Source organism: Cyprinus carpio, chromosome A10 (assembly GCF_018340385.1).
Source record: "Cyprinus carpio isolate SPL01 chromosome A10, ASM1834038v1, whole genome shotgun sequence".
Lineage (NCBI taxonomy): Eukaryota > Metazoa > Chordata > Actinopteri > Cypriniformes > Cyprinidae > Cyprinus > Cyprinus carpio.
The window spans coordinates 19,918,848-19,943,210 of NC_056581.1; the positions used below are offsets into that span (position 1 = coordinate 19,918,848).

The 24,363-nt window shown below is 34.8% G+C and overlaps 2 protein-coding genes across 4 annotated transcripts in view; one reads left to right on the forward strand and one right to left on the reverse strand.

The window, feature by feature from the left end:
• Positions 1-1,845, reverse strand: part of LOC109067046 (protein FAM222A-like) — a 17,017-nt gene extending 15,172 nt beyond the window's left edge. The window contains exon 1 of the mRNA XM_042765687.1: positions 1,455-1,845. The gene's annotated coding sequence lies outside the window, so the exon portion shown is untranslated. The remainder of the gene's footprint in view (positions 1-1,454) is intronic.
• A 2,759-nt stretch (positions 1,846-4,604) lies between these two features.
• On the forward strand, positions 4,605-23,476 carry zdhhc8a (zinc finger DHHC-type palmitoyltransferase 8a). 3 transcript variants are annotated; one of them, XM_042765690.1, is made up of 11 exons: positions 4,605-4,720; positions 6,689-6,772; positions 11,415-11,536; positions 12,869-13,026; positions 14,588-14,760; positions 15,994-16,096; positions 16,167-16,258; positions 17,242-17,359; positions 18,699-18,807; positions 18,882-18,988; positions 22,207-23,476. In XM_042765690.1, exons 2-11 carry the CDS (start codon positions 6,690-6,692, stop codon positions 23,008-23,010), a joined length of 1,869 nt encoding a protein of 622 aa, XP_042621624.1. In that variant the 5' UTR covers positions 4,605-4,720; position 6,689; the 3' UTR covers positions 23,011-23,476. The 3 variants fall into 3 exon arrangements, with proteins under 3 accessions (XP_042621624.1, XP_042621623.1, XP_042621622.1); XM_042765689.1 differs by having other exon boundaries at positions 4,630-4,720; positions 6,642-6,772; XM_042765688.1 differs by lacking the exon at positions 4,605-4,720 and having other exon boundaries at positions 6,300-6,772.
• The last annotated feature ends 887 nt before the right edge of the window (positions 23,477-24,363 follow it).

Genomic DNA, 24,363 nt, shown 5'->3' on the forward strand with positions numbered 1-24,363 from the left:
AAATGTTCATCAGAATGCTCACATCTAATTAGAGCAGTGCTTTCGGTCTGTTCGGCGTCTCTCTGGTCTCAGTGAGTGTGGTTCCTCACCCGGGAGCTCGCGGGGCGATTCATTACGCTGTTCAGGGTCACTGAATCCTTCAAGTCATTAAAAATGTTAATAAAACAGGGAGCTCGTGAAGAGACGGGCCAAACGCTTCCTGCAGGGCATTCACACGCAGCAGAGCCTCTTAATGACGGCTCGGTGCGGGATGCCTCCGTCTTCACCCAGAAAGTGGACTTTAGTCTGCGAGCGCTAATCCAGAATGACCTCCACCTGCGTCCCGCGACTCAATAATGCTGCCGCGCTTCAGAAATCACACTAAATGACCTGCTGGTTTGTTGAGGAAGTAATTTATTAGAAATTTTTTATATGTCCCTCCAGCTCTAATACCCCCGTCCCCTTTCATCCAGTGTTTTTATCCTATAAAAATAAAACGAGCAATTAAGCCGATTTTTATAATTACACACCACATCCTCAGCAGGTCTCTTCTGCTCATCAAGGCTGCATTTATTTGTTTAAAAATACAGTAAAAAAAGTGAAATATTATTATAATCTAAAGCAGCTGTTTTGTCTGTTAAACTGTAATTTATTTCTGTGATGTGCAGCTGTATTTTCAGCATCATTACTCCAGTCTTCAGTGTCACATGATCTTCAGAAATCATTCTAATATGATGATTTGCTGCTCAAGAAACATTTCTGATTATTATCAATTATACCATTCAAAAGTTTGGGGAAAGTAAGATCAAAACAATATTTATTTTAAGTTGTAAAATATTTCTGTCATAATTTCTTCAAGTTAAACTGTGTGTGTCTGTGTGTGTGTGTGTGTGTGTGTGTGTGTGTGTCTGTGTACAGGTTTTTATACACTGGTGAGAACTTAAACCTGAATAGACTCTTGGAGACTTAAATTAAGGTTGAGGTCCCTATGGTTACAAAAGCGTATAAATCATACAGAATTAGTTATTTTTGAGATTGTAAAAATGCAGCAAGTTTTCTGTGAGGGGTAGGGTTGGTGTAGGGCGACAGAATATACAGTTTGTACAGTATACAAACCATTTAACCCTAGGCAGAGAGTGAGTGTGCGTGTGTGTGTGTAAGTGAGTGTGTGTGTGTGTGTGAGAGAGAGAGAGAGAGAGAGAGAGAGAGAGAGAGAGAGAGAGAGTGCGTGTTTTACAGCCGCCAATAACAGACATCAAAGCGCCGCCACACACATCAGTCAGGTGACATCAAAGACACCGCGCAACCGTCAACATGCGTTCAAATCAACAAAAACCCTCAGTTACCACAGAGTTTACCTCAGTATTTACCACAGTGTTTACCTCAGCGGAGGAGAAAGAAACCCAGACGAAGCTGTAGAATGAGATGAAGCCCATCGTCCAGCAGCCGGACAGACAGAACGGAATCACACTTACCGAACTGAAGCTTTAAAACCATCTGATCGCAGCGGAATCCATCGATCCAGTGATATTCCCGCGATCATGAATCCATCAGCGGGTTGAATCTCCACGGATGCCTCCAGCGGCTCGGTGTGACGGGACTGAAGTTCATGTTCTGATGGAGCTGATAAACGCACCTGCCTCACGCTTCATCCGCGACACTCTCCGTGAGCCGGAAAACACGCCAGTCATCGGCTGAAGATCAAATCCAGCTGATAAATGAATCATAAAAAGCCCGAACGCAGAAAGTTTTCCGGTTTATGAAGTGAGTTTGTGTGCGGTATCAGATGAGACGCGAGCCGAAACTCTCCTCAGCGTCTCCTCATCTTCTGATCTCACACACAAGCGACGCGACGCTCTGTCACTCCGCTAACGGAATCACCAATCACATTACAGGCGCCGTGCGTTCCGACCAATCATTAGCGACAGGGGGCGTGGCAGAGAGATGCGTGGCAGAGAGTTCTCCAAAGTACATCTTAAAGGCGCAGCGCAGTCATGTGCGTTTCTAATTCAACTGCGATTCAACCACGTTTACTTTATTTAATTAATTAGACTTCACACACACACACACACACACACACACACACACACACATTTATATATATATATATATATATATATATATATATATATATACAAATCATTATAATTTATTATGTTATTATATATATATTTATTTTACATAGAAGCAAAAATAGTTCTGTGTTTCATAATTCTTTAGATTTTGCCACTGTGACCACTTACCCCATATAGTGTGACAACATGCCCCTACAGGTCTCAATATGTGTTCAATTGTACATTTTATTTATTTATTTGATTGTTTGTTTGTTTTCCTGGGCAATGACAGTAAAATTGTTCAATAGGTTTTTTTTTTTTTTTTTTTTTTACAGGCAAAGGATAGTGACTAGTTAAAGAATAGTTGTGACTGTATTGGGTCTTTATGTAAAATGCAAAGATTTCCAGTATTAAATATGTGATTTGTCGAGACTGTCTGCTGTTTTCGATGTTTGTATCTGCAAAAGATTTGTGAGAAGAGCGGAGGCCATTTTTGTTTCTCAGCACATCTGAGGCCAGTGAGACCTTGACTAAACTGAATTCACAGAGAAATTATTATATCTAAGCTTTAATTAAATGTCGCAGTAAAACATTCAGCACAGACTAAATCATAATGCAGATTTACAGTGAGCACTGAATCTCTTATTAATGTTACAGGATCATTTAAAATTCTAAGCCAGGACTAATTATGAAGAGTGAAATAGTCATTCAGTATGTTCCAGCCGTCTGAAAATAACAAGATGAGGATTGTACATCAAATAAATTTTATTTTCCATGGCCCTTTTCCCTTCTTTTGATGTCTCATTGAAAAATAATGACTATCTCCATGTTGATTTTATTTTCCATTGCCTAAAAATCCAGTTCACATTTTAAACTTACCACATTTAACACTTTTGAAAAATAATGACTATCTCCAAATTTCCATTTTTATTCTCATTTTACTTGTTTTTTTATTTTTTTTTTTTATTTATCAATGTTTTTCATGTAAGAGAAGTAAAACCTCTCAGTCAAACAGCAGAGCAGACATCTATCATCAGTAAATCAGCACACACTGTCCAGAATGCTTTGACACTGAGCACCTTAAATGTTTTAAAGGCATATTTGTATGTCAGATGCTCTAGTGCTCAATCTGGCACAGTAAACTGTAAACACAGGCTGATAAATCTTCATCATGCAGACAGGCGGTGAAGTGTATGTGTGTGTGTGTGTGTGTGTGTGTGTGTGTGTGTGTGTGTGTGTGTGTGTGTGTGTGTAAATGGCGTGCTCCAGCAGCTCAGGCTGGGCTCACACACACTCACTCGGCTGGTAAAGCAGCATAAATCACATGATGAAGGGGCTGGAGAGAGCAAACGGTCAGCGGTCAGCAGTCAGGGCAGCTGCATCCTCAATCACAGAGACTCCCATCGGATGGCAAGATCAGTGGAAATAAGATACAGCCGACAAACATATGCATCTGCTTCCACTCTTCTCAATAGAGTAACAACAACCTACTTGATAGGAATCACTGATGAATGCTTATTGCACAGACTCCAATATGAAGACATATTTATTTTAATGTCAAATATCCCCTTCTATTTCACTGTAAAGAAAAAAAAGTAAATAAAACAAAGATATTGTTTTGCAAGAAAATACTATTTCAGTCTTTCTACTTCCTAAAATTTCAAATTTAATTTGATGTGTTACTTGCCATTTTTTTTGTAATTAATTGTGAAATTAAAAGTGTGATTTCTGAATGAAAATTTCTATGCCAATTTTTTTTTTCACTGTATTTTCTATTTGGCAGTTTAACCACTGAAATAAGTGAGGAAAAATACTGAAATAACAACAAAATAAAAGGCTAAAAATTAACTGTGCATTGAACAAAATTAACAGAATGAAAAAAATATTTTAGTTTATATTGTTAAAATGGTTGTTTTGTAGATTGATGGCAAACTCAGTCAAGATAACAAATAACATAAGAAAAAACACTACTGACTGGTAATAAGAAAGTTGAAATAAAAGTGACAAAGTAAATTTTTATTTAGTTAACTCGACGTAGGCTACTACAATAACCACACACGCACACACACACACACACACACACACACACACACACACACACACACACACAGAGTCTAAAAATGACAAAAACACACAACGAAATTACTAAAACTTAAAATAAAATTTATGATTTAAAATTTATGAATTTAATTTATTTAATCTCAATAGTAGTAAAATAACACTCCAGGGGACTTTGGCTCATTTTTAAATCATCTGACTGCAGCACGTGCATATATCAAGCAATGTACAGTCATTATTATTATTATAATTATTATTATTATTTCTATTTACAATTAAATATGACCATTGCATGCAGTATGCTGTTATAAAATCAGATGAAAGGCCCACTAAGCATGCACCATGTAGACTAGAGTATGACTTATATAAGGTTATTCTGTCACGTTTTTCAGTTATTTAAGTGCATCATCCGGGTATTTCAAAGTGCACTTTTTCTTTTTGTAGTTTTCACATGACTCGCACTACAAAACGTCACAGAACAGTGCATGAGCACGCGGTTTGTGACGCGGTGACGCCCTCTGCTGGATCGCGCGCGTCTCCTCGCTTCTTTCTGTTCGTGAAATACAAGACGATTTGTTTTTTAGGACTAATATGTTTTCTACTGTCAATCACTGATCGATAATCCACTGGTAAGAGTTTGTCTGGTGGTTTATTGTTTATGACGTACACCTGAGTTCAGATCCAGCGGTGTGAAGCTCGTTCAGGCCTGTTTGCGTTATTAAAATCTTTGCCTTCGTGTTAAACTGATTCATAGCCGAAGTTCAGACGATTATTAATAGAAGCTCATAATAAGATTCGGTTCATATGCTGGTCACATTATTCAGACTCCTTCACTTTCAGGCAAAGTTCAAAAATCGTGTCGAAAAACTAATATGATTACTAGTTAACTGTAGTTTACATCCATACATCATATCGTGGGGTATGTCCTCCTTTTATTTATGATAATGTTGACTATTTTTAATGTAATATAGTTTCAAATACTTGCTGAAAAGATCAAACAACCCAAAAAGTGACTTTTGCATAATAAACATAAATATAGGGTACAACGAGGCAAAGGGCACCTTTGATATTATTTTCATCTAAACCACTAGATGGCACAAAAACATCCGCTTTTCAAGATGCACGCGTATATTTGTCTGATCCTTGACGCGATTGCGCGCAGCAGCAAAACTGATTCTGTGCTTACTTGATCTAATATTTTATGTTATTAAAAATGTAGCAAATGAGAATCACTAAGAATGTGTAAAAGTATGGTATTTGGGGTAAAAAGCGCCCCTGCTGTTGGGGCTAAAGGCACAGTAATTAACATGATAATTAATAGATGGCTGACTTTTCCACTTGTTGACATGGCATGGTTAGATTCAGATGGCAAATGTCATATATTATGTTGGGTGTCCATATTAGAGATAATCACCATGGTTAGAATGAAACATATTTAAAAACACAATATTATTCGTATCATATAATAAAATATGATTTGTTGTTACTGTAATTTGTCGACAGTATATTTATTGAAAAAAAATATTTTATTTTTCAAAATAAGCAGAAAATAGTACAAACTTTGTAAAAATTATTGTTTTGAACTAGTATTAACATTATTATTTTAAAAAATATTATTTTTAGCTGAAGTATTTAAATCAGTATAGTTTTACCCCGTGTGTGGACCCCTTGCCACAAACAGCTGAGTACAATTCATTTTCAGGATTCTCTGATGAATACAAAGATCCAAAGATTTATCTGAAATAAAAAGCTTTTGTAACAATATACACTCTACACCATTCAAAAGCTTGCAGTCAATACAATGTTTTTTGTTTTGTTTATCAAGAAAGAAATTACAGAAATTATTACTTTTATTTAGCAAAGATGCTTTAAATTGATGATAAAGTCATTTATAATATTACAAAAGATTTCTATTTCAGATAAATGATGTTCTTCTGAACTTTCTAATTATCAAAGAAACCTGAAAAAAATTCTACTCAACTGTTCTCAACATAATTATAATAATAAGAAGAAATATTCGTTGAGCAGCAAATCATCATATTAGAATGATTTCTGAAGATCATGTGACTCTGAAGACTGGAGTAATGATGCTGAAAATACAGCTGCGCATCAAAGAAATAAATTACAGTTTAACAGAGATTCACATAGAAAACAGCTGTTTTAAATTTTAAAAATATTTAACAAAATTATTGTATTTTCTGTATTTCTGATCAAATAAATGCAGCCTTGGTGAGCAGAAGAGACTTCTTTAAAAAACATCAAAAATCTTACTGCTTGTATACATCAGGATGCTTTATTTTCTACAACCATGAACATCCATGACAGATTAGTGGCTGCTGGATTGAGCATAAACTCAAGTTAGGTGTAGGATGTTCTGATGCCCTGCCCACTGCAGGCCACACCCACATGTCTATACTAAGCCACGCCCACTGTGCCTCTTGCCCCGCCCCCTCAGCAGCCCCTGTATAAACAATCTGACCTCGCTGACACACTGAGGACTGACACACTTGCGCTGCTTTGATCTGAAATGCTTGTTTGCTGCTGCTGAAGGTCTGTTGTGTGTTTGAGAGTGTGATTGATGGCTGTTGCGGACGCAGGATGCGCAGGAGCAGCGCTTACATCCCAGTGTCCACTGCTGCTGCTCTGCTGGTCACTTCATCCACACTGTTCTTCGTCTTCACGTAAGTCTGAGCTGACCTTCCTTCATCCACTTCAGCAGTCAGTCTTCCTTTAGCTTTAGCTTTTACAGACACCTGAATCTTTCATGACACTGTATAATAACTCTTCATCTAATACTTTACTTAAAGCCTTTATATATAATGCATTATATAACTATTTTAAGCCTTATAATGCATTGTATGATTGCATGAATAACGTATCTATTCTTCGTTAGAAAGAATAATGCATGAAAGCATGAGAGAAATAACAAGGAATCTTCAATTATTAAATGCATATGTATGTATATATATATATATATATATATATATACATATGTATATATATATATATATATAATGCATCATAAAGTAGTTTTAACACATTAACATGACTTGTAAGATCTCATGAATAATTGTATAATATATTATAACACTTATCAATCCATTGTTACACTTTTAGAAAGTATAATGCATTAAAACAGACGACAATCACCCAATCAGTTTTAGAGTCTGTAAGTATTATCATGCATTTAACTTTGGTTACAATTGTTTATTAAAAGATTTAATGCATTGCAATGTACATTATGAATATGCATTACACATAAAGTTAAGAGTTTCCTAGTCTTCTAACTTTATTTTGTTTAAGATGAATTTACTACATGTAAAAACACATTTATTAATACTGTGGGTCAACTCACAGGTCACACTCCATCTTCAAGTGTCTCTGTCCTCCTGGAATATTAAAGACCATAATCATGTTTTGAGCTTTTTACCAACACGTTCATGTTGACTGAAGTCAGTTTTCATCATTTCTGAAACTGCTGCTGCAGTCACAAACAGTGTGTTTTAAACAGAACAGGACGGTGTATTGTTGAGTGAACTGATCTCAACTCTATAATGAGACGTGATTTTAATCCAGTGCTGAAATTAGGTCAGTGAGCCACTGCAAACAGCCGCTCACACGCTGACATCACGCCGTGATTCTTCCACTGCATCCAGGACTGAGATCCGCAGTGTTCTGCACTCAGTCTCTTTTCAGCGTGCATGTTTCTCGTGCAGTATTGGTGTGCATGCATCATGCATCGGCTGGTCTGCTGCTGGGATTGGAGCAGATGGGATGTTGAGGATTAGGATTTGCTCGCGCTGCTGTTTGATTCCCATCCCGGAGGAATCGGGGTGTTGATCAGGCCTGTGACCCCTGAGGAGTTTAAGCTGCACATCTGTCATGAGCACAGAACGGGCTCCACACGAGACACACACGGTCATACCGAGTCTGAGTTTGGTGAGAAACTCGGACAATTAATGACTTTTTTTTTGCAGAATAAGCGCTGATATCCAGTAGTGTAAAAGGACAGAAATGTGACATTTCTCTGTTATTTGTTTCAAAACGACTATAGAGAAAAACAGCTGGTACTGTAGGATTTACACTTTTTCAGTGAACAGTTTACAAAGAATGACAAGTAACACATTAAAAATTCTGGGGTAGAATGGCTGAAATAATTGTGTGTTTAAAACATCCTCGCAGGGTTATTATCGTTAACTACAATTAAAACCAATGGCAAGTTGAAATAAAGTTAGCATTTCATATGGAATAACCTTTAAAAAACATATTTTATTTTAGTTAGCTGGCCAATTCTGGGGTAGAATGGCTGAAATAATGTTTTAGTTGGTTGCCATGGCAACTTTTCAGATTTTTTGTTTATTTTAACTAAGTACTAAAAACAGGTTTATTTTAGTTTGAATTAAAATAGTATTAAAAATTAAAATAAACATTAACAGAAATATAATATGTGCATCTTATTCCAGCTAGTTTTCAAGGTAACATTTCTTATTTTAATTTAGTTTAACTAGATTTACTAAAATAACTCAAACTAAAACTGAAATAGAAATTAATAAGTACTATACAGTATATAAAAATTGCAAAACTACTACCAAAAAACTAAACAAAATTTCTAAAACTTTAACCAAAACAAAACATTTTTAAAAAGAAATGGATTATAAATAATGATAAAAATATAATATGTTATTAAAAAGTTTTGATCTAATGGCTTCTGCTTAAATTGGAACTGGTTTTGTGTTTCAAATATTCATTCTGCCTAAATATGAACTTCATTCTGAAGTTATTTCTGAATGTCTGAGTTGAGAAAGGGAACCTCATCACGTGTGTTTAAACGCGTCCCATGATGCACCTGATGATCAGAGCTACAAACTAAACATATAAGCAGCTCAAATATCAGTTTTCATGTGTTCACACGATCAGAACAGCTGTTATCTTTAGTTTATGAGATATCGCTCGATCTATTATAGTGCAAGATTCAATCTGAATGATTTCATCAGCATATCTGTCATTAATATTGGTATTATATAATGTTTTATGTATTTGTACAGTGCTGTGTATGTATTCTGAATGTTGTTCCTGCCCTGGACTGAAGCAGGTAACGTGCTGCTGCTGGACTGAATATGTTTCTGTGTGCAGATGGTCAGAAATCAACGAGACATCAGCCGTAATCCGCTCTTAAAGAGAAAAGCCTTTGTCCTCCATACAAATCATTTGTTCATGACCTATATCCAGATTAACTCACTTTCCCCGAGTTTATGCATTATATATTGCATTTTTTAAAAGAAGAAAATATATTTGAGCTAAAGAAAATAAAGCCAGTTTTTCACTGGTTTGACACGATTGTGTCACTGTGACTTTATTCTACTATTGTTTCTCTTTTGAGTCATTTATTAATTTATATCTCAGTTTATATCTCACAGTATTCCATGATGGAAACTAAAAACAGAATTATTATTAGATGTAAACTCAGAATTTAGAGAAAATATTTCTGTATTCTGTATATAAGATATAAACTAGAATTCATAGAATTTTTTTTTTAAATTGTTATATGTAAACTTGCAATTGTGAGAAAAAAATCTCAGAATTGTTTCCAGCACAGAATAAAAAAAATAATAATTAAAAAAAAACATAAAATGGTAATTGCAATTTGTTTATCACACAATTCTGAGATATTTTTAAATTGCAAATTTATATCTCACAGTTCTGACTTTTTTATTTATTTTTTTATTTATTATTTATTTTGCCTCCACTACAAAATAATAATAATAAAAAAATACATTTAGTCTTTTTTTCTCCCAGTTTCTATCACACAATTTGGACTTTAAAAAAAAAAAAAAAAAAAAAAAAAAGATTTGTGATATATTATTTTGGGATTTTGAGTTGGAATTATTTGGGGAAAAAACAGAAAAAAGTTAAAAAAAACAAGTGAAATATAAACTTGAAAGTTAAAAAAAAAAAATTGATATACTTTTATTCCGTGGCAGAAACAAGCGTCCATACAGATGTTTAACTGTTATGAAAATAATAATTAAAACAAAATAATGCTCCTAAAACTGCACATTTTGTTAAATACGATGAGTCAGAGGTGTTTTGGACAGATTTGCTCATCTACATGAAGCACAGAGTGGCTCTGGATGTTGTATTGTTGTGTTGCTCAGTATTGTGTGCAGACGGGTTTGGATCCAGCAGTTTTGTGCTGTGAAGGGTGTGCAGACGGGTCCGTGATCCTGTAATCTGGGATTAGTGACGTTCAGACCCTCCCGCTGACACACATACAGAAATATATCAGAAACAATCCTCTCCGACTGGACCGATATCATGCTGTAGTTTCCAGTCTTTAATTTGATCGCACAGATTCATTCAATGAAAACCTGAGTTTAATCTGCGTCCCAGCGGCTGATTACCTCTGCTTTTAATCTGACGCTCCGGATGCAATCATCCCCGCCTCGCTTTCCTTTTTTTTGACTGATCCACACTTTCATTTTTGGCCTTGTGAAGCTGATGGTCCTCAGGGTCCTCAGAGTCTCTCAGATGTTAGAGACAGAGCTTCAGAAAGGCAAAAGACGTTTGATTCGACTCAACTGAAAGCTGTGCTTGTGAATTATTCACCCTGAACTACAAACGATGAAGGCGGATCTGAATTGATTATTGGTGCATTGACATGAAGTCAACATTATTTCATGTGACTGTTCTTAAATATAGAAATTAATTCTTAAAGTCGACATTTGCAACCCAAGTTTGCATGCTGAGTAACATATTTGCTCCATCAGGCTTTTATGACTCATGTAGTCTGATACAGCGAGAATATGGAGCTCAGTTTTATTCAGAGACTCAAACAGAGCAAAAATATGAATTTGCTGCAGATGCTGATATTAATATGATGAAATTCTGATCTAAATCAGTTAGATCTTTATAATAGTGATCTAAATATCAGTCTGTGCTCTATATCTCCAGTAATAAGATGAGATGTAAATGATCCAAACATATAATGCAGTGATTGAGAGATGAAGAAATAAAGGCTCCTCAGAAGATGTGAGATGTTCTGGAGGCTTGTGAAGATCATTCCTCCGCTGAGGAACAGTGAAAGTAAAGCTTCTGGAAACAAACGCTCCTCAAAAGATCCTGATGATCAGATTTGAGACTCTAAAACATGATTGATGGAGAATCAAGTAAAGCTGAGCTGCTTCAGTCCAGTAAGAGTTCATCTGGAGATATTACTGCAGTTATTCTGACCTTTACTGGAGAAGAAACTCTAAACTCTGGAGATTGTGTGTGTGGTGTCTTTGGAGATGTGTGATGTGTGATGTGTTTCTATGATCCTCTCAGGTGTCCGTGGCTCGCCGTGAACGTGTCTCCTGTTTTCCCGCCATGCGTCGGGATCGTCTTCCTCTTCGTTATGGCGAACTTCATCATGGCGACGTTCATGGATGCCGGCGTGTTCCCGAGAGGTCAGTCGAGTCAAACACACAATCACAGCTCTGAGCGCTGATTCTTCTGTAAACATGAACTCTCACGTCACAGCTGTAAGCGCAAATTTTAATTTACATCTCGCAATTTTGTTTTGTTGTTTTGTCATGGAATGAAAAAATAAGGTGATTTTAACATGCTGCTAGCATGATTGAGCAAATTGCTAACAATGTTTTAGCATGTTGCTAACATGATTTACATTGTCGCTATTAATATTTTATCACATTGCTAGTATATTTCAATACGATTTAACATGTTTCTAGCATGTTTTAGCACACTGTTAGCGTGATTAGCATGTTATTACCATGATTATCATGTTGCTGACATCTTTTAACATATTGTTAGCATGACTACTGTATTTAGCATGCTGTTAGCATGAGTTACCACATTGCTAACAATGTTTTAGCATGTTGCTAACATAATTTACATCATCGCTGGCATTATTTATCACTTTGCTAGCATATGTCAGTATGATTTAACATGATTAGCATATTGCTTGCTTGTTTCTAACATGATTAGCATGTTTTATCACATTGTTAGCATGATTAGCATGTTATTACCATGATTAGCATGTTGGTAGCATGTTTTAGCATGCTGCTAGCATGATTTATCACATTTCCAACAATGCTTTAGCATGTTGATAACATGATTTACATTGTCACTAGCATGATTTATCATATTGATAGCATATCTCAATATGATTTAACATGTTTCTAGCATGTTTTAGCACATTATTAACATGATTAGCATTTCGCTATCTTATTTCTAACATGATTTGCATGATTAGCATGTTTTAGCACATTGTTATCAGGATTAACATTTTATTAACATGATTATCATGTTGCTAGCATGTTCCAACATGTTGCTATCATGATTAAAAATGTTGCTAGCATGACTTAGCATGTTGTTAACATGTTTAGCACATGGCTAGTACTAGTAGCATGTTGCTAGCTATCGCACAATGCTGACTTTTTTCTCACAGTTGCAAGTTTAGTCTACATGTTGTAGTTGAAAGTTAATGGAATAATAATAAAAAAGTTAATAAAATAAATAAATAAAAATAATAAGACAATTGACGTCTTAGCTTTTTTTCTGCCATGGTATAAAAAATAAAAAAGTTAATTGTGACTTTTTATTTCACAATTCAGATTTTTTTTACTTGCAGTCGTGAGTTTATATCTCACAATTTGGACTTTCAGAATTATTAAAATTAAATTATTAAAAAGTCGCAATTACCCTTTTTACTTTTTACTCTGCGTCAGAAACGTAAAACGTATGCATTAAACGTAAAGCGCTCTGTGTTTTCATCACAGCTAATGAGGACGAGGACAAGGATGAGGACTTCCGCGCGCCGCTCTACAAGAACGTGGAGGTGCGCGGCGTGCAGGTGCGCATGAAGTGGTGCGCTTCCTGTCACTTCTATCGTCCGCCGCGCTGCTCGCACTGCAGCGTGTGTGATCAGTGTGTGGAGGTGAGATGAACGCCACAACTAACTAACTAATCACTAATAATAACATTAGCTGCTAACTAATGAATATATATATATACAGTACAGGTCAAAAGTTTGGAAACATTACTATTTTTAATGTTTTTGAAAGAAGTCTCTTCTGCTCATCAAGCCTGCATTTATTTGATCAAAAATACAGATATTTTTGTTAATATTGTGATATATTTTTACAACTTAAAATAGTAGTTTTGTGTTTTATTATTATTTATTAAATTATTTGTTTTTTTTTTGAATAGATGAATTTTCAGCATCATTACTCCAGCCTTCAGTGTCACATGTAACATCCAGTCTATCACATAATCATTTAGAAATCATTCTAATATTCTGATTTATTATGAGTGTTGGAAACAGTTCTGCTGTCTAATATATTTGATGAATAAAAGTTTAAAAAGAATTGCATTTATTCAAAATAAAAAAATAATTCTAATAATATATATTCTAATAATATATTTCTTTACTATCACTTTTTATCAATTTAACACATCCTTGCTGAATAAAAGTATTGATTTTATTTAAAAAAAAAAAAGAAAAAAAAATTACTGACCCCAAATTACTGACCAGTAGTGTATATTGTTATTACAAAATATTTATATTTTAAAAACATAGCTTCTTTTTTTTTTTTTTTTTTTTTTTTTACTTTTTATTCATCAAAGTATCCTAAAAAAGTATCACATGTTCTGAAAAAATATTAAGCAGCAGAACTGTTTCCAACTTTGATAATGAATCATCATATTAGAATGTTTTCTAAAGGTTCATGTGATAATGATCCTAAAAATTCAGCTTTGCATCACAGAAATAAATGATAATTTAAAGTATAATAAATGTAAAAACAATTATTTTAAATAGTAATAATATATCACAATATTACATTTTTTTTTTCTGTATTTTTGATCAAATAAATGCAGGCTTGATGAGCAGAAGAGACTTCTTTCAAAAACATTAAAAATAGTAATGTTTCCAAACTTTTGACCTGTACTGTATATATAGGGCAGTCAAAATTAACACGTTAATTGTGCGTTTATTTTATTATAGTTTATAGTTTAACGCATTACAAATATTTAAAGGGGACATCTGATGCAAAATTCACAATGATAAAAAAATTTAATTCAGTCATTTTTAATAATCCCCAAAAATCCTAAAGTCTCAAAAATCAAGATTTTCTAAGCAATATGACGTCGTATTGCTCAGGCCCCGCCCACATCCGCTTACGGACGGTTAATTAGCATATCTCCGCCCTCAGCCAGTTTAGCTGCGATCTGTGCAAATCGAACACAACTTTATGCGCTCAGACTACGAACCAGAGTGTTCATAATTATGATAATACTAGATATTAAAGTAATATGTTAAGAAACACCAGTTTGCAATATCTGTAATGTTGAGTGGCTATAATTAATTAATCAGTAGCAGTGCTGGTATCAGTGATACTGGCCTTCATTAATAAACACATATTTAAAATATACCATTTATGTGTGATTAATTAGTTGTTGTAATGGATTGACAGAACTAATATCTGTAATCTCTGTAGGACTTTGACCATCACTGTCCCTGGGTGAACAACTGCATCGGGCGACGCAACTATCGCTTCTTCTTCCTCTTCCTGCTGTCTCTGACTCTTCACATGGTGGGCGTGTTTTCCGGAGGTCTCCTGTATGTTCTGGATCATCCGGAGAACCTGTGGGAACTGCACACCGCCGTCGCGTATCCTTCAGCTCCATGATTGTGGCATGGAAACACAAAAAATGACACAAACATACTGCCCCGTCTGCCATTGGTCAGTCAGACAGATAGTCCCGCCCCAGACTCACGTGATTGGTTGAGTCAGTAGTTGATATGTCGGGCCGCTCAAACAAAACACAGCAATGTTCTGGAAGCATTAGTGTTTCAGTAATCAGGAAGTGAATCTGAACCTGTGTTATTATAGTATTACTTAAAGTTTTTACTAATATGTTGAATTAGATTTCATATGTTTTTTGGGGGGCTTTTTTCATGCATTTAGCAGACAGGAGAGTAGAGAATGACAGGAAAGTGTGGGGTGGAGAACTGAAAACAGGATTGGTACAGGAGCACGAGTCAGGACTCGAACACTAGACTATCAGCGCCGACTTTTGTATTAATTAAAAAAATTATTTTATTTTTATTTATTTATTTATTATTTAATACTATTATTATTTTATTTTCAGTTAAATTTTTTGTACTTTTTTCCACCTAATTTTTAAAAAAATATATATTATTATTTAGGTTTAATTTATTTTTTATTTCAGTTTCATTTTTAGTAATTTTGTTACATGCTTTTGTCATTTTTATTATTATTTTTGTATATTACTACAAAGAATTAAATTATTTTTAGTTCTTTGTTATTTTTTTTGTTTTTTTTGTATATTACTACAAAGAATTATATTTTGTTATGTGATTATATATATATATATATATATATATATATTACAGTTAAGGATTTATTTTTTATTTTTTTGTTGTATTTTTTTTTAGTTTTGTTACATGCTTTTGCTATTTTTATTCTTTTTTTATATTACTACAAAGGATTAAATCATTTTTAGTTCAGTTTTAGTTTATTTTTTGTTATGTGATTTTGTAGTTTTTAATTTTTTTTTATTATATATTACAGTTAAGGATTAATTTTTCATTTCAGTTTTTGTATTGCATTCAGTTTTAATTAAAATTTTAGTAATTTTGTTATATGCTTTTGTAATTATTATTTTTTCATGTACTGTATTACTATTTACGTTTCATTTTTTTTTCAGTTTTAGTATTGTGCTTGTTTCAGTGAACAGAAATGGTTGTAATAATTTAGATTTATTGATAACGGCCGTGCTCTGAACATTGAACTGACACACTACAAGCTCTCTGAACGTCTGAAACGGCGCACAGATGAAGTGTAAAGCAGTGAACAGTACCTTGACGGTGTGTGTTCAGGCTGGCAGTCATGAGTGTCTCGGCTCTGTTCTTCATTCCCGTCTTGGGTCTGTCCTGTTTTCATCTGGTGCTGGTGGCGAGAGGACGCACCACAAACGAACAGGTAAGGTCACGTTTGACATGCGTCAGATCAGATTCTGCTGGAGACTGAACTTCCTCCTGACATGTGACAGGTGACAGGGAAGTTCCAGGGAGGAGTGAATCCGTTCACGCGCGGCTGCTGTCAGAACGTGCAGTTTGTGCTCTTCAGTCCCATCACGCCGAGGTGAGCGCGCTTTTACACGTGCAAAACACTCCCTTACATGAAAAATCTAAATCATGGCATGCTGTTATTATTTCAGTGGAACACAAAAAGATACATTTTAGTTGCGACAATAGCTCATACGACGTCTCTCGAGCTTTAAATGCGACAGAAGACATTTGAAAATGATCAGGATCCAGAACGAGAAATTCAAAAGTTCCAATGTGACAGATGGTCATTTTTAACCATTTGAAGTACTTTGTGATTGTGTTTCCATACAATATTGCCATTACACACAAAACAAGGACAAGAAAAAGAAATATCCAATATAAATTGTTTTTAAACATTATTATCATTTTTAAAAAAACAAGCAATTCATAAAAATAAGATGAAAATTATATATTATATATATATATATATATATATATATATATATATATATATATATATAAAACTATAAACTAAAACTTAACTAAAAATTAAAATAAAGTTAATAAAGTTAAATAATATTGTGTTAAAATAAAGTGCTAAGCAATTCATAAAAATAAGAATAAAATATTAAAATAAACCTAAAAAGTTACATAAAAATTTCAATATTTCAAAAAATTAAACTGTGTGCATATATATATATATATATATATATATATATATATATATATATATATTATAATATTTTATATATAAGTTTTTTTTTTATATTAATATGTACAACATATAATCTCTTTATGACTTTGACCATTATATCATTAAACAAAATTAAACAATATCTGTTGTTATTTTTTTCTGAAGAACTCAAGCTCATAGTTACAACTCTCAAGCTTTAAATATGATATAAAATTCCCAAAAGGAATTTGGGAGAAGTTATACATTTTGTATTATCTTCTTCTCGCATTTTGTTGTGAATCAAACACCAAGGATGCCAAAACTAGTTCTTGCTGATTAACAGCATGCAGGGAGAGTAAATGAAGGCAGAATGTTCAATGTTGATTTTGTTCTTTAAATATCAGGTACACTGAGAAACTCGGTGAGAGATTGCCGCTTCACATTCAGCCTCCTTTCCATCAGCCAGAATCCCACAAACTGAGCCCTGACGGCAGCGTCCTGAGCCAAATACTCCCGGTCAAGGTACTTCTGCCCATAAATACTTCATTTGTGGTGCATCAAGGCTGTGAATAAATGACATCAAACATCAAACCTGACCTGCGTTCAGCATCATTAACCGTCAGCTGTGCTTTAGAAACACACTCAGTTATATGGATAAAGACACTGTCAGTTTACTGAAGCCTAAAGATTATTTTTATAATGTTTTCAGCATGATGTTAATATATGTTTTAATCCAGGAGCAATCCAGTAAATATTTTTAAACAGATTTTATGGTTTCTCTCTGAAGCAAATCTGATTAATTTTAGGGAATCGTGTCATTTGGACGGTTCAGAATGATTCAGTCCATATTCCTATTTTATTTTTCTCTTTGTAGCAAACTATTTAATTGAATGAGTTTTTGAATACACACGAGGTTTTGGTGACAAATATATACTGCTCTGAACGAAATATATATATATATTTAATGGAATCATTATATATCTACAGAGATTTTGACATCTTAAATAGCTTCTACTTTTTTTTATTACTTAGTAATATATATTTTTTTAAAAGCATAGCTTGACTACATTTAAATCATGAGTAGTTTGTACAAATGTTATTTTAGGATAATTGAGATATAGTTTTTTATCAATATTTTGCATTAATTTTTTTGATTATCATTTCTGTTTTCATTTGAATTTTAGTTAATGTTTTAGTAATTTAATTGAGTTTTTGTCATTGTTACTGATGAGTTTTTATTAATTTAATTTATCATTGTTACTGATGAGTTTTTATTAATTTTTTTTTTTGTTATATATATTTAAATTGAGTTTGAGTTGATGTTATTTAATGTTTACATATTTGATAAGTGTTATTTTAGTATCTTTGAGATATTTTAAATATATTATAATATAATATGTTTGTTAATTATATAATTAATATTTTGGATTTGATATTATTTAAAGTATTTTCTGCTTTTATGTTTATTAATTTAAAGTTTTAGTAATTTTGTTGTGTGCTTTACTAATTTTTATAAGTTTTTTCTTGTTCTTAAATGTCTACAGTTTTTACACATTTTTATTTCAGTTTTAGTTTTAGTTATTTTAGTACATCAAGCTTAAACTAAAAGAAAATGAGAAATGTTGCCTTGGCACTAGATAAGTAAAATAAGTTATGTATATTTTACATGATTTCAGGTAACGTTTATTTTATAAGTAGCGAAAATGTTTTTTATGGTTTCAGTTTTAGTTTAATAACCCTGGTTTGTTCACTTTCGAAGTAGCTTCCCCAGCAAACATGCAGAGTAACAGTAAGAGAGTGATTATATGTCACTTTTGATATCTGTGTAATATTTAATGTCATTTCGGTTTGTTTGTGTCAGTCTCTGGAGGAAGTAGATGCTCCAGACAGTAAAAGTCTGACCTGTCCACCTCCGCTGCCCCCGAAACCAGACCCAGTCCTGCTGAAGAACCATTTGGCAGCGTTGGAAGGTGGGTGGACGTGTGGCAGAATCATGTCTCTGTACGGTCTGAAACACTGAATCTGTCCATGTGTTTTCTAACAGAGAGTTTGCTCCAGTCCAGAGCTCTAATGCTTTCAGGACACAGTATGAATCCACTGCAGACCTCAGAGTCGCCCACCAAAGTGCTCTACCAAGTTCCCAGAGATCAGGTGAGAAGACAGAGTTACACTCCGTAACCTTTGACGAGGCTGACATTGTTGAAACTAAAAAAAAGGTTTTTATTCTCCTGTTATCACTGAATTGCAGTTTTTCTTTCCTTGCCACCATCTCCTCGGGCTGTCGAGTTTCTAGCAGCTGCTTGATTAAAATTAGGTAGAGCTTGCTATTAACTTTTGGAAAATGTTAAACTCACATCAGACTCTTTGATAACTAGCTTACAACAAAACTGACAAACGTTTAAATCTCATAATTGAATGAAACCGAACGATGTTTAAATCTCGTAATTCAATGAAACCGAATGATGTTTAAATCTCGTAATTCAACGAAACCGAACGATGTTTAAATCTCGTAATTCAATAATTATTGTATTTAAATGAACGATGTTTAAATCTGTTAAATCGGTTCTGTAAGTGTTATTCAACGAAACCGCTTAGCACGACTGTTTAATGGAAATCTCGTAATCCCCAATTCAACAAAAATGTTTCCGATTTACGATCTTTAATCGTCGTAATCACACGAAACCGAACGCATTGTTTAAATACTGGAACTAATTCAAGGCGTAGGAACACCAAACGGAGTGGCTACTTGGGCGAAGTGGTGTTTTTTTAGCGCAGCCAACATCGAGACCCGCTTGATGGCTTAATTGAATGAAATGGACCGATCATGGTACTTTTTTAAATGTCTAATAGAACTTTTCTGTGTAATCAAACCAAGATTCCAGACCGATGTTAATTACACAGACAGGAGTTTAATTGAGGCTGCACACTCATCTGTCACAATTAATAATTACGAAAATTGTAGATAGGAAGAAATGTTTACAGGAAATTGATACCTGTGACAATTCAATTGAATGAAACCGAACAATTGCATTAAATGTATTAATTGAATGTGCACAATGGACAGTATGTTTCACAAAATGTTTTAAAAAAAAGAAAACTGCCCACCGATTCATTAGCCGCCGTCATTTGTTTAAAACTCGCAATAATCAACGAAATTCACGACGTTATATTACATTTTAAATCTACGCTAATGTTAGTCCATTCAAAACAATGAAACCCAGAATGAATCCAATTTTTGTCCTGTCTTTTATTATAAATCTCTTTTAATTCAATGAAACCGACTTTTGATGTTTAAATCTCGTAAAAATTCAACGCAAACGAACAATGTTTTAAATCTCGTAAGATTTCAACGAACCGAACAATCGATAGTTTAAATCTCGTAAATTCGAACGAAACCGTAAACGATAAATTTTTAAATCTGCTGACTCTAACTTCAACTCGAAACTCTTCTTGCTCCCACCAACGATGATTAAATCTCGTAATTCACGAGAATAACCGACCGATGATTTAAATCTCGTAAGCCTTGTTATTTGTACAACCTGTGACTATACAGATCAAACCAGTAAACGGAAAATGATTTAAATCTCGTAATTCAACTAAACCCGAACGATGTTCTAAAATCTCGTAAACTTCAGACGAACCGAAAAAACGATGCCGAACGATGTTTAAATCTCGTAATTCAACGAAACCGAACGATGTTTAAATCTCGTAATTCAACGAAACCGAACGATGTTTAAATCTCGTAATTCAACGAAACCAAACGATGTTTAAATGGCTTAATTGAATGAAATGGACCGACGTATAAATGTCTAATAGAACGAAACCGACCGATGTTTAAAACACGTAATTGAACAAAACCGACCGACATTTACCTGTTTCAATTGAATGAAACCGAACAATGTTTAAATGTCTTAATTGAATGAAATGGACAGATGTTTAAATGTTTAAAATAAAGAAAACCGACCGATGTTTAAAACTCGCAATTCAACGAAACTGACCAACGTTTAAATGTCTAATAGAATGAAACCGACCGATGTTTAAAATTCTTAATTGAATGAAAACAACTGACACTTAAATCTTGTAAAAGAATGAAACCGACTGATGTTTAAATGACTCAATAGGACGAAACGGATCTCGTAATAGAACTAAACCAACCGTTACTTAAATGTCTTAAAGGGTAAGTTCACCCAAAAATGAAAATTAGGCTGTGTTTTACTCACCCCTGAGGCATCCTAGGTGTATTTGACTTTCTTGTTTCAGACAAATTCAGTCAGTGTTATATTAAAAATTGTCCTGGCACTTCCAAGCTCTATCATTGCAGTCAGCGGGTGTTGCAGTGCATCAGTCTAAAAGAACTGAAATAAAAAACGCCCATCCATAAAAAAAAAGTGTCTCACCTGGCTCCAGGGGGTGAACAAAGGCCTCCTGTAGCAACTCGATGCGTTTATGTAAGAAAAACATCCATGTTCAAAACATAATAATCACTTTAATCTAGCTTGCGCTCACTGTTGTAAACTAAGCAGCTCCAGGGGAATTACGTATGAGGTCAGTGCTGCGCAAGCGCCGCTCAGAAGTAACACACACACAAACAGGGATCAAAACAAAACAACGGTCACTAATTAGAAGTACAAAACGAGGATTTCGATATAAGCCAAGAGGAGACTGGTTTTCCTTTGATAAAGTAAGAGACTTTGCTTCCTTTGCTCCTGTAAACAAAAGTTGGTTTTCACGAGACTAACCCTAACGCTGACCTCATACGTCATGCTCCCGGAACTGCTTCTGTGTACAACTTTTGGTGTAAGCTAGATTAAAGTGATTATTATGTTTTGAATATGGATGTTTTTCTTACATAAACACATCGAGTTGCTACAGGAGGCCTTTGTTCACCCTGGAGCCGTGTGAGACACTTTCTTTATGGATGGGCGCTTTTTATTTCACTTCTTTTGGACTGAAGCACTGCAACACCCGCTGACTGCAATGATAGAGCTTGGAAGTGCCAGGACAATTTTTAATATAACTCCGACTAGATTTGTCTGATGGAAGAAAGTCAAATACACCTAGGATGCCTCGGGGGTGAATAAAAAACACGCTAATTTTAATTTTTGGGTGAACTAACCCTTTAATAGGATGAAAACAACTGATGCTTAAATCTCTTAATTGAATTTAACCGACTGATGTTTAAATCTTGTAATAAAACGAAACCAAGTGTTTAAATGTCTTAATCGAATGAAACCCACATAACAGTATGACTTTCTGTAAAGCTGCTTTGAAACGATTGTGAAAAGCTTTAAATAAATACATTTGACTTGCTTTGTATGTTTGCACGTGGCTGCACGTTCTCCTAGATGTCCCTTTGTCTGTCGATGTAGATGGGGTCGAGGATTTCTCCGTTGGTTCCTCAGGAACACGCGTCTGAACCCAGTCTGCTGCAGCCCGAGAATCACGCAAACGCTCTGACTCTGAACTCACGCTCGCTGAGTCTCAAGCACTCCAGCCGCCGCGGATCCCAGCGTGCCGAAATCCCACACGCGAGCCAAAGCGTCCTCAGCGGCCGGACGGGGAGCCTGTCCTACGACAGCCTGCTGCATCCCGCGGGCGTCCAGCCGGCGTTCCTACCCATGGATCCGGGTCTGTCCCGCGGCTGCGTTGACGTGCAGCGGCTTCCGGCGCGCAACTGCAGCCCAGTGTTCATGCACATCAACCGCGAGCCGTCGCCCGTCCGCTACGACAGCCTTCCCAAACCGCTCATGAGCTCCATCCAGGAGCGCCGCGAGCCCGACGACAAGGACAAACCCATGCAGGACAGCGGCATCTACGACACTCCCAGCAGACGCAGCCTGCCGCAGGATTTACGCGGGCTGTCGTCGTCTCGCGGTCCGACTCCTCCGGCGTACGGCTCGAGGGAGTTCCTCCTGAGCAGCGCGGCGTACGGATACGGGAGCCGCTCGCATCTGTCCTCCTCCTCGTCTTCCTCGCTCACCCGCGCTCCTCGGACCACCAGCTCGCCGCTGCACTTTAACCGCTCTCTATCGCCCTCTATCTATCAATCTCTGGACCGACAGTCACAGCTCCCTCCATCCACGCTCCCTGCTCCGCTTCCCACCTCCTCCTACGGGCCTCAGAAAGCACTGGCTTACATCCGAGGAGGAGAAAGACCCGAACCGGAACTATGAGTCCTGATGAGAGCATCTGTTTAGAGAAGTTTTAAAGGGATAGTTCACCTAAAAAAGATATTTTGAAGAATGTGTCAGTTTTTGGTCCCAATGGACTTCCACAGTATGGAACAAATTACTGTGGACGTTACCAGCATTCTTCAGAATATCTTATTTTGTGGTTAACAGCTGAAAGAGGTTTGGAACAACATGATGATGACAGTTTTCATTTTTGGGTGAACTATGGCTTTAAGAGGGATCCTCTAGACTGGGACATTTCAGTTGGTGTATTTCTTGGTCAGAAGGCGTTGGGAACCCTGTAGAGATGCTGAGAGGTTTATTACAGTCAACTAAAGCCATCAAGAACATTTTTGTTACTTGAAATAAAATAAACATGTAATTAAATTAAATATATTACTTATTTCATTTCAACTAGTTGCCAAGGCAATGTTTCTCATTTTCATTAAGTTTATAAATAACTAAAACTAAAACCATCAAAAATATTTTTTGTTACTTGAAATAAAATAAGCATGAACTGAAATGATATAATATATATATATATATGTAAAAAAATACTTATTTAATTTCTGCTAGTAGCCAAGGCTACATTTCTCATTTTCATTTAGTTTATAAATAATTAAAACTAAGTAAATTATACACATATTTAAAAACAATTACAAAACTGCGACATAATTACTAAAATTAAAGTGAAAACAAAATACAAAAATAAAATTAATTCAAAATAATAACAAAAACTATAATAGTATATCAATAATACTAAAATAATTCTTCCATTTATTTGTTTTTAAAATATTTAAAGGAATATATAACAGATGCATATTATATTCTATGAGCCAGAAAAATGGGTTTTAAATACTTTGTTTCTTTTTTTATTTATTTTAATAACTCAAGAATGGTTTTCGCCAAAAAAAAAGGCATGGCATTACTAAAAAGATAAATCTAAAAGCAAGAAAATATTGAATGAATTGAATCCTGTGCTTTAATTAAAACAGTTATTTATTAATTGTATAATTTAATGTCAAATATACTTGTTTTGTTACTACTTTTTTCTGTATCAATATTGTGTTTTATAAATAATTGAATTCTTGGCTAATAAAGTTTGATTTGTTGACTTGATTTTGGTTTGATCTGCTCTCAGTGGATTTATATTCTTGTTAATATTAAATATGACACTCAGATGCTTTCGATCAGAGGAAGCAGGCTGTTGTAGGTCAGATTGTTTTCATGAAGGTCACAATCCCACAATTAAGACTAGATTTCCTTGATTTCATTAGTAAGGGCTGTTGATATTATCAGGAATATTACAGAAGCAGGAGTTCCCTCTGGTGTTCACTAAGACTAATCACATGTCGG

Excerpts from the sequence above, each read along its gene's own strand:
- zdhhc8a (XM_042765690.1), top strand. The coding sequence starts at position 6,690 with ATGCGCAGGAGCAGCGCTTACATCCCAGTGTCCACTGCTGCTGCTCTG. Across the intron at positions 11,537-12,868 it reads TGCCGGCGTGTTCCCGAGAG|CTAATGAGGACGAGGACAAG; the intron begins GTCAGTCGAGTC and ends TTTTCATCACAG. Across the intron at positions 16,259-17,241 it reads TTCAGTCCCATCACGCCGAG|GTACACTGAGAAACTCGGTG; the intron begins GTGAGCGCGCTT and ends TTTAAATATCAG.